Source organism: Bombus impatiens, unplaced genomic scaffold (genome assembly GCF_000188095.3).
Source record: "Bombus impatiens unplaced genomic scaffold, BIMP_2.2 scf_2222, whole genome shotgun sequence".
NCBI lineage: Eukaryota > Metazoa > Arthropoda > Insecta > Hymenoptera > Apidae > Bombus > Bombus impatiens.
Window position 1 is genome coordinate 1,772,198 of NT_178641.1, and position 17,562 is coordinate 1,789,759.

General features: G+C 32.5%; 3 protein-coding genes across 7 annotated transcripts in view; all 3 read right to left on the bottom strand.

Annotated features, from left to right (window-relative positions):
* Positions 1-32: 32 nt before the first annotated feature.
* On the bottom strand, positions 33-4,447 carry LOC100746282 (DNA repair protein REV1). 2 transcript variants are annotated; one of them, XM_003494356.4, is made up of 6 exons: positions 3,944-4,447; positions 2,492-3,866; positions 1,964-2,405; positions 747-1,896; positions 387-529; positions 33-225 (listed from the first exon to the last, which is right to left on the bottom strand). In XM_003494356.4, exons 1-6 carry the CDS (start codon positions 3,995-3,997, stop codon positions 72-74), a joined length of 3,318 nt encoding a protein of 1,105 aa, XP_003494404.1. In that variant the 5' UTR covers positions 3,998-4,447; the 3' UTR covers positions 33-71. The 2 variants fall into 2 exon arrangements, with proteins under 2 accessions (XP_003494404.1, XP_024227635.1); XM_024371867.2 differs by lacking the exon at positions 387-529.
* Positions 4,448-4,870: 423 nt separating this feature from the next.
* LOC100745997 (mitochondrial 2-oxoglutarate/malate carrier protein) lies at positions 4,871-6,851 on the bottom strand. The gene is made up of 6 exons (XM_003494438.3): positions 6,537-6,851; positions 5,996-6,211; positions 5,772-5,902; positions 5,535-5,705; positions 5,362-5,461; positions 4,871-5,283 (listed from the first exon to the last, which is right to left on the bottom strand). The coding sequence occupies exons 1-6, from the start codon at positions 6,593-6,595 to the stop codon at positions 5,079-5,081; spliced, it is 882 nt and encodes a 293-aa protein (XP_003494486.1). The 5' UTR covers positions 6,596-6,851; the 3' UTR covers positions 4,871-5,078.
* Positions 6,852-9,149: 2,298 nt separating this feature from the next.
* LOC100746519 (potassium voltage-gated channel subfamily H member 8) overlaps positions 9,150-17,562 on the bottom strand; it is a 29,150-nt gene continuing 20,737 nt past the window's right edge. For 2 of the 4 annotated variants that reach the window (XM_024371998.2, XM_024371999.2), the window contains 10 exons: positions 17,188-17,351; positions 16,366-16,579; positions 14,842-15,021; positions 14,416-14,615; positions 13,900-14,149; positions 13,553-13,815; positions 13,088-13,236; positions 12,855-13,023; positions 12,410-12,782; positions 11,981-12,192 (listed from right to left, as the gene is read on the bottom strand). In XM_024371998.2, coding sequence (XP_024227766.1) covers positions 11,981-12,192; positions 12,410-12,782; positions 12,855-13,023; positions 13,088-13,236; positions 13,553-13,815; positions 13,900-14,149; positions 14,416-14,615; positions 14,842-15,021; positions 16,366-16,579; positions 17,188-17,351 — 2,174 coding nt within the window. Of the gene's footprint in view, positions 12,193-12,409; positions 12,783-12,854; positions 13,024-13,087; positions 13,237-13,552; positions 13,816-13,899; positions 14,150-14,415; positions 14,616-14,841; positions 15,022-16,365; positions 16,580-17,187; positions 17,352-17,562 lie in introns of all 4 variants that reach the window. The other 2 variants (XM_024371997.2, XM_003494358.4) reach the window with 2 other exon arrangements.

A 17,562-nucleotide genomic window follows, 5' to 3' on the forward strand; every position in this document is an offset into this window, starting at 1 on the left:
CATGTTTGCTTGTAAATAGGTTTCTTATTAACCTCATTGTAAAAATATTAATTTATTAAATTTCGAAAAATTTACATTACATCACTGTTACATTGCAAAAGGTTGCATTTGATTGGTGGTACCATGAGGTTACTGTTATATTCAATTTGCATATAATGTTGAACGTATTTTACTGTTTTCCTATATGTCCCATGCCAAATGCAATTTCCAGTTTTTGTCATACATCTAAAAATACGAACATAAATAAGTTAATGTATTATCTTTAATATCATTTTTATTTATCATAACTGAGTAAAATAATATCTATTCCCTGAATCCTCTGTGTTATATTACTCAATATCCACCTATTACAAGGGTGTGCGTATGAAATTTGCATAATAGATTACCTATGCATGGTTTTCAATAATACATGTAAATCTTCGATGCGCCTTTTCTCCGGGAGCATGCTAAGAAATGTCGCAAGCGATAAAAAGTCTACTTCATTCACGATTTTAGAATTAGTGATCCACGTTTGTATTTGTATTTTTACCTGCAACCGTGTATTTTATACTTGCATTAATTCTACAAGATTTATGTTTAAACGGGTAACATGATGACTAGCCGGATTATCAAGCATGCATACCGAGCACTCGGTCCTTCATAAGTGACTTGCTTTAAATACCATCTGATCGCTTTAACATTTTTTAATCTATCCGACAAAATGTATCAAAGAAAGAAAATAATCTATAATGATAAATAACAGCTACCTGTTTCAGAGGTAGATTAAGTAAACGATTTACGAGATCAATTAAAATATCTTGATGTTGGTCCGCGCTGTCATTATCTTCTGAGATAGTACGATTATGAGAAAGAATAGCCTCCGTATCATCCGTAGTAATTCGATCATTCACAGATGTTGTTTTTTCCACGGGAGGCATTATGAATTTTGCAATACCAGTGTTAGTTTTACTCTTCGATATCTGTTCAAGTTCATTTACGTCTTTCAATGCTTTGTTTAATGTTTGTCCGTTCTTTTTTTTATTTTTAGAATGTGTCGCTTTGCCATTTTTATTGCTATTTTTATTTTTGGAATTAGGTTCCCCTTTTTTAATCTGTTTCGTATTTTCGTTATTTTTTACCGATCCATTACTATTCATCCCATCCTTTCTTTTTTTCGAATTGTATTCTGCATTTTTAACAGTGCAATACATTCGAACATCGCGTCTTAGATCTTCCGATAATGCAGCTAAAAACTCTGGATCCACTTGTGAATAAGATATATTTTGCTCATCGCATTTAATTTCTGTAGAAGTTGCTGCTTTACCGGTTGAAGATTTACTATTTTTATTGGTATTCGCATTCGTTTGATTTTGATTTTTGTTAGCACTGTATTCATTAAGAATTTCATTTCGTATATCTTCAGGTAGTTCTATTAAAACAGACATGTCGATCTCTTGAATAGGTGGCATTTCCACCTTTGGCCTGGAAATGCCAGGTTTTGTTTCTTTAAAAAAATTCTCATGATGCATTTGCACACTTTTCTGTGGCTGTGTTTTGTTCGTATTTTGTACGCTAACAGTACCTACATCTTTATTATCATCTGATAATCCTTTACTTTTCGGAAGTTCGGAAAAGACTGATTCGTTGATACCGGATGGAACGTGCAATTTTTGCTCATTATTAACGTCGTTAGAATCTACTGCGACAACATCCGAATGTGTTAAGGGTTGAACTTCGTTGCCTTTATTTGTTTCAATAGTTCGTTGAACTGTGCTACTTGGTTTATTTTTAATGAAATTTAATAAAGTCGTACCACGGGATTTATTTTTTAATATTTCTAGTTTAGATATTTGTATACCGATGCCCCTTGCATCTTCAGGCACTTTTTGCATTTGATTCCAAAGTATAATAACTTCCCTAAAGTAAACACGAATAAATTATTCTATCGCTTTACGCAGAAATATTAAAACGATTTTTGACTTACTTTGTTATAATATCGACATCGCTAATGGGAGAGATAAGATTTTTTGATCTCGTTACGTAATCGCATAAACCATGTCCCATAAATTTTTCAGTTTCTTTAGGTGCTTCTTTTGCTCTAATTAAAAGTTTTAAGGTGATGCATCTACCTTTTGCGTTAATTTTATTTAATCGATTACATACTTCGCGACATAACTTTTTTAAAAAGTCTATTGCATCATCGTTGTTTTCAAACCTTATTCCATAATTTACCTCTGCCGAAACAGATTTTCTAACATGTTCTAGATTAAGCTTTGAATGATCTACACCGCGACACATATTATATAATATATCACCCGTTTTTTTGCCAAATTCTTTCTGTAACGTCGCCAATGAGATTGCTTGCAACTCTGCACATGTTCGTACATTAAGATTGTTTAATTTATGTGTTGTTGTCCACCCAACCCCTAATTGAAATAATTAAGATTATTAAACAAATTTAGAATATACATAACATTATCAATTAACTGAATTAACCCCCAAAATATCCTACCTGGCAAGTCTTGCACATTGAAAGTGCTAACACAATCACTAATATGTTCCTGTTGTATATAAAACTGACCATCTGGCTTTGCTTTTCTTGTTGCTAATCTTGCCAATAATTTATTACTTCCAAACCCTGTTGATACAGGACAGCCAGTTTTTTCTTTTATTTCCTGTCGAATTATAGTTGCAAATTCCATTGGTGTTAAAGAAGATTCTTCCAATATTTTTGTACAGTCTGCATACATTTCATCACAACTAACTGCTTCAATATCTAATGTGTATGATGCTACAATATCGTACAACATGTAGGAAACTTCTGTATAGCCTTCAAAATTATATGGTACTGGTTTTAAATTAGGACATATTTTTAATGCCTCTCCTAAGAACATGCCATTTTTTACACCAGCTTTCCTTGCTTCATAAGAGCAAGATGCTATTTCCGATAATGAACCGTGTTCTCCATCCTTATTGCCTTTTGCATGTGTTACTGCAATTGGTAAGCCTCTCAACTCTGGCCTATCTCTAAGACCAACTGAGACAAAGAAGCAATCCATATCTATGTGCATTATAATACAATCTTGACTATCTATCATCTTGTTTTCCTCTTGTAAATCATTTGGGACAATATTAAATTCTAATTGAGAACCAAATAACGATCTATTCAATCTAATATTTTTTAATCTAATAAGACCTGGAAATTCTCCATTATTTTTATCTCTCAGTTCATTAACATACTCTTTAAATGTTGCTCCCATTGTTGCAATGTGATGTAATCGTGAATTATTATAAAATTCTGATATGAATTCTGAATTTTTTGTTGAATGAGTATCTCTTGAACTCATTGGTAATACAGGATTGAAGGTATTTTCTTGTATAGAAGTATGTTTTATTGTTTCAGTTCTACTATTACCAATTTTTAAACTATTTACTTCGTTATTTCTTTGTACATTATGTGTTTGAAAAGTATCATTTGTTTTATTTCCTGTATTTTGTATTGCACACTTTAATTGTAGTTGTACATCTGTACAATGAGAATAAAGCAAATACTTTTGAAAATTTAAAATTCTACCAGCCTTTATACTATCCATAATCCATTCAGATTTACATATAGGAATTGGGTTTTGACTTTTCCTATATAACATTATTTTTGAATATGGCAAATTAGATGCAATAATATGAGTTGTTGCTTTTGGCCTCATATAGTGGTGATATGTGCCCCCATGTTGCATCATTAAATGACGAAGTTCGTCTGCAGTTGGATTAGTGTAACCATTTACAAAAATTGCTATTCCTTCAAATATATTAGATGTTTTAATTTCATTGTCTGCTTCATTGTGAAATTGTTCTTCTAATTTCGCTTGCTTTGCAGCCATGTATCCACCCTAAAATTATCCCATTATTCTATTCCTCATTTAATTTGTTTACTTTTATTAAAAAGCTCTAAGTGTCTTTTACATACCCAATCTTCAAATCCATCTTCCCCCCAAGCTTTGCTTTTCCTTTTTCTTGACATTATAACAAATTTTATATCATATAACACGAGTATGAAATTCTTTAAAATGAAACTATCATATAATTATCGTATTCCATATGTATATACATCGACTTTTTATATTTGATAAAAATATTCATTCCCATATAACCTTATGCAAATAAAATACCTTGTGGAACATTCTGAACATAATTTAAATACACGAACCAACCATTTAAATAGCATTGACAATATAATGTTATATAAAACAGAAATTATTCATATTAATTAGTTTTCGATTTTATACGTAACATTGCAAGCTTTGCGATAAATATAATACGTAACGATAAATCACTTCACGCTGTCTACATATTAACCACTTGTATTAAACGCTCGATTCAAACGATTCTTCTGGGAAGAGTTATTAGATAATTTATTTATCTTTCATTGAAGACCACATTAATATACACAAAAATAACTTTTCTCGTTTATTAAACAATTATATATACAATTTAAGTAGTATATATATACATGAAAAACTGATAGTAACTATATATTCGTTACTTAATATTTATACATCCCAATGTCTCATTCATAGTTTCAAATTTTATGAAATTGTTATATTTACTGTAAACAATTTATGATTTAGTAATATTAAGTTTTTATACATATGTGTAAATATAAAGTCATAAAATATACAGTTTTTTAATAAAAACAAATAAAAAAATAAAAATGATATAAAACGATACTTTATATGCGAAGAATGTTAGTAGAATGTATTGTTTTCATAAAGTAATAAGAAGATTTGTTTATCGATGTAAACACGTGTATGATTTGTTACGTATGTATGTACTATAACCTAATCTTTGACGAACTATAAGGTGAGGTTCGCATAAGTTATGAAGGTATCCAACATTTAAAATATAAAATTAATAATTATTGTGCGTGCATTACGTACGAGATACATGTATAATGTCTATCAAATATTAATACACAAACAAAAGCTATATTGAAAGAGTGAACATTCAGTCTAAGCATATAACTTGGAAAAGGTTAGATATAAAACGAAACATAGGCAAAAATGCTGCTTAGACATTTTGAAAATTCACTGCATGCTTGTGTATTAAAGTGTGTCAGATGTTCTGTAAAAATCACGCATTTGTTCTACAAAAACAAATGTCAAGACAGTATGTGGACCTAGACGGGCGTAATAAGGAAAGAAACCTTTCCACAATGAAAATATTCCTTCATTTCGGCACACCTGAATTATAACATCAACTGCACCTTTAAATTCTGGTCTACCATCCACAATTTTCATATTTTGAATCCTGCAAGTCATTAATAATGCAAAGTGTGAAAGCGTTTTCATTAACTGTTCCACTAATTTACATTTTTTGAAACTTTACCTTGTTTTAGCAATATCAACTGGCATAGAGGCAGCGGTAGTTACTAAACCTGATATCATAGAACTTACAAAATGTAATGTAATATTGTTTTCAAAATATCCTATCCAAATATATAAAAAAACATTATCCCAGTGTTAATCATTTGATTCTTACTTATTTACATGTTTACAAACCAGTGTTAAGTAACATTTCTTTAGATTGAGAATATGATGCCAATTGAGCTGCATTTACAACCATAGCCCTTCCCATTGTTGGAATAGTACCTCTCCACAATGCTAAAAAGCCTTCCTCTTTGACTATTCGAACTAATGCATTAAATGCATTTTTATAATTGCGTCTCTCAGCTAAAAATACATCATTGCTAAGAATTGGAAAACCTCTGTTCAATATTCAACTAACAATGAGCGTACCAATAGGTAGTCTACCATCGGCAGTCATTCTAATTAAGGCAACTTCAGCTGGAGTACCGACAAATGCTCCTACACAACCAGCAGTACAACCTATCAATACTTTCATTATAAAATTTGGTTGGCTGTCTTTTCTAAACAAATATCACAAGAAATATTAAATGACTGTATTTGGTACATGATACCTTCTTTTACATTGGCTATGTTCTCAATATACATGTACTCACGAAATTAATTGTGACAGCCATTCATATGTACCAAGTCTTGTAGTTGTATACGAAGCTTGACGCAATAAACCAGCAGATAAGCCTGCATATAAAGCTAAAGCACCCTCATTTTTTAAGATAGAAGATATTACATTTATCGTTGACGTCTTAGTACCACTTAGTTGCATTCGATTTTTTATTAAATCTAATGGTTGAACAACACATGTTGCAGCCATTCTAGAATAAAGTAATCAATTAAATTTAGCTTTCTAATCATTGATAGTAAAATGGCCATGAATCTATTCTTATATAGGAAGATATGAAAGCTAATACAGACTCTTATGTAAGTTGTAATATCTATTTTAAAATATCATCAGATACGAATATTTTGTGAAAATATATACAAATATGTTAAATTTTTTTTTGGTAGCTAAAATTAATACTTGAATCAAAGCAAGTGTTCAGACAATTGTCTTTTGCTTGAATTTCCTAGAATGTCTATGTACAATGTATATTGTGTTCTTAATCAAATGAATGAATTAAGATGATAAAAATAACAAACCCTGCTGTTCCCCCAAAAAGGAAGTTTATTGAAGTTGGCACTGTCTTTTGATTACTCATTTTAACAATATTGTATGACACTTATATTGACAATTAAAAGGTAATTTTTAAATTAGATGTTGCTTAAAATGTTGTAGACGCAAACGTGATATTTACAAAATTTTAAAAGCAGAAAAATAAGCACCAGCTCAATATAGACTTGTTGTGAGCACTTAAATGATCTAAATGGAAGATTATCAAATATCCCAGAAATTCCATCCTTCGCTTACCCTTTCCCATACCAACCCATACTGAGTTATCAATTTTTTGCATTTTAGCGACATCTTGTAGCACAAAGTTACTTGTGATATGTACCACACTTGATAAAGAATTTTGATAAACTCAACTATCACTGAATTAGAGCGATAATAACGACTGTGATAACGATGATGATAACATAACACCGATAATGCAGAATTATTTTACGTAAAAATTGTTAATTATTAGTTTAATAATGATAGTTTAATTTTATAAAATTTTATTGTTGAAATTGCACATTGAAAAAATTTTTGAATGTCGACTATCGATAATAACGCTCATCCATACATATATATGTACATACTTATATATGTATTAAGAGAGTGAGAGAGGGGAGACGGTTACTTCAGATGTAAAGAGATAATAAAATCATGAAAAGAAGATAATCTTAAAATTTATTAAGACGTGTATAAAAATGAATAATATAATTTAGATATTACGTAATTTTTAATTTGTTACATTTTATTATAAACGAACAAGAATATTCCATTGGTTCAAATTTAAATGAATTTAAATTAAATTTTTAGTATTTCTAATTTTGTCTCATTAATTATTATGAAGTGGTCTTTCTATATTTAAATTTATCATCAAACGAATCTATATATATACCCATACAGAATTTCTAGAAACACGATAGTTAATTCGTAATACTGTCTCACTCTCTTTATTTTGATGTAAAAGAAAGTAACAGAAAATAACAGTAATAGAAAATAACTCACCATTCGTGGAGAGCTTCTTATTGCAGGAAGTGACCATAAGAGACGTAAATCCTAAATAGAAGAAAAGATATTTGTCATAGAAGAAAAGATATAGTTTAATAAATTATTAATATTATATGTGAGAACTTGTCATTTGAAAGACGAGTGAAGAACGGAGAATGGAAATTGTATTTAAAAATAGAAGAGACAAAATTATGAAGCAGAAAAATTTGTTGGCATAGGCACGTCAAATTTCGAGAATTTTCGCATAATAGCAATGAAATTATATTTAAATATTTTTCAACATTACATTGAATATTTGAAAAAACTTACCACAATCATCTCGTTTCGATGTACTGCGTGTTTTCTTCACATTTTCGAACACTATGTACACTTTCAAATTCACAAAATTTTTAAACAATTTGTTAAGAAATTTACGGAGACGCAAAAGTCACGTACCGAGTTAGTAACTGAAAATGTGAGGTCATGTGAACACTACGTGTGACATTCAAAAAGTCGTGCAAAAATATGAAAATGTAGGGAACACTTCGATGGAAAAGATTATTCAAAATGAATTAGATATTTATAAATGTAAAAAATTAAATTAAAAATGTAAACTGTATTTTTCTCATTAGTTTTATGTTTATTCAATTTTATATAATTTTCATTTTAATAATTTATGAACTTTGTTGACTTAGATAGTAACCCGTCCTAAACTAACGTAAGTGTGCAGCTTCCTGCCGACGCGACGCGAACTTTATTAGAAAGATTTGTGAGTGTGATTGGAAAAAAGGGATGACAAGCTGCTGCAACAGGATCGACAAAAAGCACTTGAGAAAAGCTTCTTTTCGTGGACAAGTAAGTTGAATACAATCACGTAACATACATAATATGGTTATAAAACGGTGTAAAGTAGAAAATATTGATATATATATATATATCGATCAAAGAGTAGAATATACCATGATCCTTGTTGCAAGTGCGACGCCAATGATTCCTACTTTGTTTTGTAATATGTGGCTTTCTTGTTCAAACAACGAGTAATTTGATATTTGATATTTATACAAAATATACAGAGCTATACGTAATATTAATGTTTCTTTTTGAAATGTGATATTACAGCATAGTACTGAAGTTGAAAATTTTTAACATATGCATACTTCGGAGAATGTGTACATACATATATATTATGTATGTGTATGATTTACGATCGAAATCTTTATATGTACATGAATATCGATTATGTTTTTAAGAATCTTGTTCTATATGTAGCCATTTGATCTTTTTCGATACTTGATTCGTTATTTCAATGCACCCGGGAATCCTTTTGTATCGAAACATGTCTCGGTAACAATAAGTACATATAGTCGAGATTCGAGATCGTTCATTCATTCGATATGTAAATATGGCGTAAAATGGCTGCACTCATAAAAACGAATGGAAGCCATATTGAAAAATATTCCGTTACTCTAAATAACAAGATAATGTATCTTCTAGAAATATTAGAGTTTAGAATAGATTAACAGAGTATTTCGATATTTTAAATCCATATGTAAAAAATATAAAATAAGATTCAAAAGTAACATGTGATTACACGAAAGAAAATTTAGACCAAACACTTCTGTAATTATTTTTATTTCTTCTTTTTTTATAATGAGACGAGTGAACAAAGAACCAATTGTACGATACACACTGTACAGTAAGCAGATAACAATATTTACATACGTCTGAAAGATTTTAGCAGGTTGACTCTTCTTTTGTTAATTGTGTTTGCTGCTCAGTTTTTTGTTATACCGAAAAGAATAATATGCACATTAAATTAATAGTATTTTTCCTCTCGAAATAATTGATGAAGAGTTCGTACGTGTACGATAGAGACGTATTTTAGCCAAGTTATTTAAAAGAGACATTTTGAAGATTATTTATTAACATTAGTATTTTCAAGATCCCATCAATCGTAATGTAATTATAAATATATTCTATCATTTTCCAATTATATGCCTCTCTTTCTGTACAATATTTATATTTTGCGATTGATATAACATAACTCGATATTTAACGCCCCTGGAAAATTGCACTCGACAATTAGGTATAAAAACGATGTAAAATGTTTTGTTCGGACAGTATGTGTGTATATGTATTTTTTCACGATTCAATCTGAATGTGGCTTTCAAAGGTGTTTTGTAATTTGATATACCAAGTGTATACGGAAAATCATAGGCGTCAGTTACGTAGAAACCATATTCCTAGATCCTAGATTATCTTTGGTATGCAAGAATAGTGAGAACAATAAGTTTTTATTTTAAGGCCGTTGATTTAAAGTTTTCTAACTAGATTGGTTAAAAAGTGTACGATAAAAAATGTGATTAAATTTAGCTATATCTCTGATAATTTGATATCTCTTTCCTTCTATGTTTGGCATAAACTTATTAACCAATAATAAGTTCATACAGGGAAGTGATGATAGTATACATACGTCTGTATGTATACGTGTATCCGTACATGTATATATTAGATGCATAAATTTATGTTGTATCATATCAGACATAAACAACAACTTTCTTTTTCCTCTTCATTTTCAATCTAATAGTTAAATTAAAATTATTATACTGTACCGTGATTGCACGGTTCAGTACATTATCCTTAAATTTCGTCAACTTGGAGCACACTGAAATGTGCGTTAAGGAATAATCATATTTTGTGCTTACTGACATTTTCATACATGTTAAGATGACAAATGTTTCTTTCGTAGTTAGTTTCTCGAAGAGTGTAAAAAGTAGTAGAATACGTGAGAGTAGGTTAAATATTACAATATGTTTAGCTTGAATTATAAGGTGAGGAGCATAGAAATAGTATAACAAAATATATGAAATATTTATAAAACAGCTGCTTTCATTGACATTTGTGAAATTATGATATAATAAATACAAATATCGTACTTTACACGTTTTATCTCTATGACGTAATATATTCGAACGATTAGTTTAGAAAACATTGGTATTGCATCATTGTTTGTGCGCTCAAGGAATGAGAATGCAAGTAGGTTAAACGATTGATCATCTTATGTTTCAATTCTTATATTCGTTGAAATTAAATTGTAGGTACTGATTCGTGGGTGCCCGATATCATAAGTAGACGAATAATTTTTTGATGTTTCACAAATGACGATGAAAGATGAACGAATACAATTGTTGTGCATGGCCAAAGCCGTGCCTTATCACATATTTTTAATAGCGATATAATATTTACATTGAATTTGTTCAAGAAATACTTACAATTGGATACATCTCCCGCGTAATAATCTCGTATGATACATTAATTTTAAAATTAATCATTTGAATAACCTCCTTCATTAATGTACTTGTCTTACCTACCTTGAAATCAACATCTTTACTGCGATGATAAATACTACTTTACAATAACTACTGTCTAATTTGGACGTCAGCGGATACATCGAAATTTGTTGTGCATATTATTGCTACGCTAAAGTTTAAAACTTCGTTCTCCCCGATAGATCTTAAAGTCTTTTGAAGCGAAGACCTTGCGATATTGAACGTTGAACGTTCTGCTCACATATGTGAAAGTGAAAACACGAATGCTCTTAAGTAATACGTTTTGCTGATTTATTTACAGCAAAATTACTGCAAGAGAACATCTTTAAATAAACGACATAGTTTCTGCTAACTAGGTATAATCAATCACAGCGACACGTATGCGTCTGGAATGACAGAAGCAAAAATTTTCTAAAAAACAAAGTAGATTTCCAATATTTTATATCGTTATCCGAATTTTAAACATCCTCGATAATAATATAGGAATTAGTTAAAAAATACCTTTTCAAAATATCTTTTAGATCATGAAAAAATGTACCAACGATTCACTTCGCATACGATATATTTTTTAGATTAAAATTTATGATTGTACACGTATTCATTCCATTCTAGAGATTCGGATCAGACGATGAGATGTCGAGTCCCTAAATAAATGTAAATGTCTCTCGGATGAGCAAGGTTATAGATAGATATACTCGTACGTGTATTTATAGCTTATCAATGCTGGCGATCCTCTCATTTTTCTCTCTTTGGACATGTTTCGTGTCGTAAAAAATTCTTATATCATTGCTATACTATACAGAAATTTATTCAATTATCGTAGGATTGTTTTTGGGATGAAGACAATGTCGATCGTTCGTTGCTAACTATCGATTGAATTCAAGTATTCCAATTCGTAAAAAAATGACCAAACTGTTGATTCTAGATTTCATAGGAGTCGAAATACAGGTGATAAAAAATGAACGAATTTGAACACTTAAAATGAGTGGTTTTGCTTCTCGTTGCTCTATTTTAGTCATGAAATTTGTCTTTTGCTCTTGTCTCGTGTACAAACATTTTGCCTTCTTGGGTTACACGTTCTTCTAAGGCTTATAACCCTGATATGTTTCTGGAAACGTTCAGCTATCAAAAGGATCGAATTTCAACGATCGAGATTCAGGAAGTCGGCGCAAAGTGCTAAACGCTGGATACAAAGACGCGTTCTCGGCATCGCCGGCACTAAATCTGTGCGATAACTTGTTCTCGCGATCCCACGTAGAGTTTGTTGGTTTATATAAACGAGGAATGTGTCGATCTCCATGATTATTACCGTAAACGAAATCAGCGTTTCCTGAAACAATAACTTTCCTGTATATTACAACTTTTCAAAAGACTACAATCTAAAAATTCAACTCTACAGTTCTTGTCGCTCATTCGTTGCAATTGTATTCCTTCTAATCACAACGACGAAAAGTTCGATATTGTAAGAATACCGTAGAATTCATATTTTAAGCGTTTGCACATTTTTCGATAATAAGTGAAAAAAGAAATTAAATTCGTATGGTTACCTTGTGCGAGAGACGGTGATTGCGGCGGTGTCCCGACAATAGGCGACAAGGGCTCGTATGGCGGTGGCGGAGGAGAAGATGGCGATGGTGTAGGAGACGGTGGTTGTCTCGAAAGAGTATCCGGATCGAGTTCGAGGATCCTTAGAACTCGTTGAGGATTTGCTCGAATCCAGGACTCGAACAGATCCACAGGCCAGTCGGTTTGCGTGGATGCATCTGACATTCTTCTAGGTGGGTCCCAACATATAGCATCGGGCGGATGAGACGAACTTCTCGCCAAAACGCCACTCCCACGACTCGCAGGCGTTGGCAAATTTGGATTACTTTGAGGCGAACACGCTAATATTTGCAGAGCTTGAATGGCATTCCTCACCTATTTTTATACGAAACAATCGGGAACGTTAGGCCAGTTGAGAGTGGAACGAACGTTTACCGCAATATTTACCTCGTAACTCAACGTGGCAACGTCTTGGTGTAACGTAGAAAATTGTGTGTCGAGTCTCTCCACCGATCCTCGAATATGTTCCTCCATTGATTCTTGAGCGATTACCTGAGCCGCTCTCCCTCTTACTAGAACTCCTCTTCCGGTTCTTCTTGCTTCTCTATAGTCATCCCTATTATACGATGTAGGGTATTTGAAGAATTTCTTAAGAGTGAAAAAATATGGTGAAATCTCACCTGAACTTGGCATGTCTAGGACTCGTCGTATGTAAAGGCGATTTATTTGGTGGTGACAAAGGTGAAGTCTCCCCTTCGTCAGGCACATTTTCGTCGTCTTCGCTAATCGATGGTAACGTTAACGATGGTCCGTTCATATCTGACTCTTGCTAAAGGTAGATAATTAAGAAACATTCGTATGAATCTTTGTTTGTTTTTACTCTTATTATTTCATGCTGTCAATATGAATATCGGATTTCAGAACCTTCATGGAAACAGAGCTTATAAAACGGTAGTATACGTAATGTTTGTTTCAGTCGATAATTTGCGATTAATCTGTACATTTTGATATTTTACTGTTACAAGAAACGTATGGAAATGTGCAGATAGTTTTGAGCGGTATTTATTATACAAGTAGATTTATAGGTTGATTTTTCAGAAAGCTCTTCAATTACCGACACTCTGATATTAAATATTAATAGTTACCTCAGCTTCGTATCCCTCTCGTATATTGTAAGTGAGATCATGTTGTATATCATTTGCAAATTCATGCTGATACTCGGGATACAGTCGAAGTACCTCGACTAATCCATGCATATTTATACATTTCAAATCACAGTAAGTCAACGCTTTAACGTCACAACTTGATTTGACTACTACGTCCGCGGCTCCTCCGCCACCTGCTCCACCACCGTTACTGCCGTGTTGCAGATGAACGTTTATGTCACAACCTACTAGATCGCCTTTGCCTTTAAACGAAATCAAACACCGTGTGAGATTTCGGTCCTCGTTTTTCGAATATAATCAAAACTACGAACACTGTGATATCGTACCTAAAATCGCGACGACCATGTTGTTTTGCACAACTTCCATCGAGCCGTTGCATAAATAATATATGTACGAGAGTGCATCTCCTTTGTGAATTAAAAATTCGCCGGGGGCACAAAAATTATTTTTAATGCGAAGAGAAAGCAGTTTGAGACAACCCTGAGAAGCAGCTTCGAATATCGGTAAATTTAATATTTCGCGATGTAAATGCATCGAAACGTCACCCCGGAGTTCCTCGGGAAATTGTTTCAAGGTCTAAAAGCAGTAAGTCTCGCGTAATCGTGACTAATTGTGAATTACAATACGTTTGGCAATTTTGTATGATACAGCGTAATCGAAAGGCTCATAATAAAAATCTCTTGTCAGATTTTTCGATCTTTTAGATAACAGAGATCGAGATACACTGCATGGATATTACAACAGATCGTTAGAGTATTCTTTTGATTCCCTGGAAAAGAAGAAACGCGAACAAGAATCTTTTTCTTTATAAGCCTTTGAATCATAGCGTTTACGTGGTTTACCTCGTGTATATCGATACCGTGATTTAAAGACCACATTGTTTGGAAATAGTCTTGCATTCGCTGTTTCAGTTCTTCGGGGATCTGATGCAATACGAAAAAATCCTTGAGATCCCGCAGTTTTGTTTGGTATAGCGATCTTCTAGAGTAAATTCTTTGAATAATCGCTGTCACGTTACCAAACACGACGGCATGCATCAGAGCTGTAGCATACACGATATGTACAATGTGGAAACATTTTCTATCGTAAGTTTTCCATTCAATGTTTATTCCGTATTAATTAATATTATTTCCCCCTAATACACGTGTATGCAAATTCTTATATCGATTAAATACGCAACTAATAATACTTGGTTAATTAACTTGAATGATTAATTGATAATCCTTACGGAATAATATATAACATATTGATCAATGATGATTACTGACCACCAATGAGCATCGTGCAAATGGAGAAGAACTTTTCGGAGAATGTATTGGCCGACACATTTCCAAATCCTACCGATGTTAAACTACTGCATGTAAAGTACAACGCTGTGATGTAACTTTCCGCGTGCGTTACGTTCTCCACGGAGATTTTCAGCCTTTCTGCCAGTGTGTGAATCCAGCCTGTAAAATGCGTCCGATCAAAGTCGATTCGAATGTCAGTAGTTCATTCTCTATCAAATAGATCTATAATTGTCGCGTTGATATAATTGCCTTGTATGTTCTCTTTGAGTTTCTTAATCGGATATTATTCATTTACGCGAACGGATTAAACAGTAGTGTATTAAACAGTAGTATTACAAGAGTGTGCCTAGAGGCAAACGTCTGCAGTTAAGTTATGCGATACACTTTCCCGTAAGAGAAAAGTTTGTAGACCAATACGAATACAGTTTCAACTTTCTCCGGGCATCGGTTCCATCTAGAACGCAATGCTGTCCAAAACAAAATTCCTTGAATCGAATCATGCAAGATCAATCTGTATATCTAAATATGTAGACGCAATAATAATTAATTCTTAATTCTTGCGTAGGCAATTAAACTGTTCACGCACGATGAATATCCCATTACGATGTATCAGATATATTAGATAAGTATCGATGATTCGACTTTCGTACATTTCCAAAACTTCCTATTTCTTCTTCTTGGAATTCTATCAAATATTATTTTAAACGATTCGAGCGGTAAAATACTCGATGTTACAACGTTGCCCTGCTATGGAGGCATCTTTGGAAAATTCTGATCATTTCACAAAATTGCAATAAAATTTAATAGTGCATTAAAAAGATCAATAATGCAGTTATTAGAGAGTGTAATAAACGTGACCCGGGAAAGGAGCAATTGTTTTATAAAGCACTATCGTTCGCAGCGTTGATGGTTAAAGTTATAAAAAGTTACGTCTGCTAACGACGAATTGATTTTTTAACAAACCCCGCCTGCTAGCTTGGGTGAAATAGAATTCCACGCTAGAGTCGCTCGCTCGTGTTACTCGCACATTTCTGGTGCAGTAATGCGATAAACGGAACCTTATCTTATTTATGTAAAATATACAGATCCACGACGTACTAAAAACCGTATGAAAACGCGAAAAAGCTGTCATAAATGCCGAATACCGTATGTGTTTGTGCAAGAAGCACGTAAATAAATTTGAAATTTTAATATTTAAAGTTTTATGCGCGAATTTTTATTTGTTAGACGCGAATTGACGCAAAAAGGTGGAAAGAATAATTTCTAAAGCAATTTCGTAATATTCCTATTGATTTTCATGAGAATACGTATAAAATTGTTAAGGAAAATTTACAACTACCTTTTTGCGCGAATATTCTTTTGTCCATATAAATGTTAAAGAGGAAGGGATTATATCTCGACTCGTAGATATTCAAGCGTTTCATTGAACTTAACTTCAACTGTAAAAGTTTCGTGAATTTGCGTCTTATAAAAATGATATTATTATATGAAGATCGAACTTACCGAGATCCCAATCATCGTCGTTTCTCAACCTTTCTTTTTCCGCGATAACGAACCAAATGCAAGCCAACCAATGTGCCACCAAGATGAAAAAAAGCATTAACATCGTCAGAATGACGGCACTGTACTGCGAATATCTATCCATCTTTTGAAGTAACCGCGCGAGCCTTAATAATCTTGTCAGCTTTACTAAATGAATGTTACCATGTCCCGATTCCTATGATAAAAGATGCGCTATTAATAAACATGAAATACGTTAATCGAAGTATTTAGATGGATGATATTAGTTGTAATTCGTTTCGATACTAAATATGTACATACTAATTTATCGAAAAAATAGTATTGTAGCAAATCGATGTTGGATTTCCATATGTTAAATATCCGCTTTGATAATAACTGACGTTAATTACGTATTCTTGTACATACGTTATAGACTCACGACGACTAGATTGTACCATTCATGTCGAGATATGTCGTTCGATTCAAGCTGATATGTGGCCGTGTTCCGGAGAGAACGCGAAGCTTGGAATCGGTATGTCGTTCAATTTAATAATACGCGGACCTTCCCTAAATGAACTTCATTCATAACTCGTTTTCAAATGTACAAATAGCGTATCGTACACGTGTCTTCCTTACATTTCTCAACAGGACATCCAGAGATTTTGAGTTAGAAAGGAAACTTTATTATTCGCAATCGAGATACGGATTTTACAAGGCAATTTTAAATTAACTTGCAGCGTGCAACACGGGTATGTTAGTACGCGTAGTATAAAAGTTTCAGGGTCGAGCTATCTAAATAGTTTGAAATAGTTACGGATTACTCACCTCGCCGCTGTAAACGTCAGAAGCATAGAGAAAATCAAAAGGCAAAGCAGCGACAAGATCGACGAAAAACCAACCCTTTAAATAGTTTACGGCTATACTTTTGCTGTTGCTGACAACTTCACCTTTCCTGCTTACGTACGTTGTTCTAAAGTTTAGAATGATATCTGCGGAAAGATGTGTGATTTGAACTATTGTTTTCAATGTTTAACTATTACTTTCGTTTTCGATAATTCCAATTGAAGATCGGAGGAGGAAAATTCGATAAAAGGGTGAAAATTACGCGTTTAACTTTAAAATGAAATAGACAGACGATTGTGATAACACGAAATTGCTCGACAATGTACCGAATCTTAAAACTGTTGCTCTGTAAAAAAT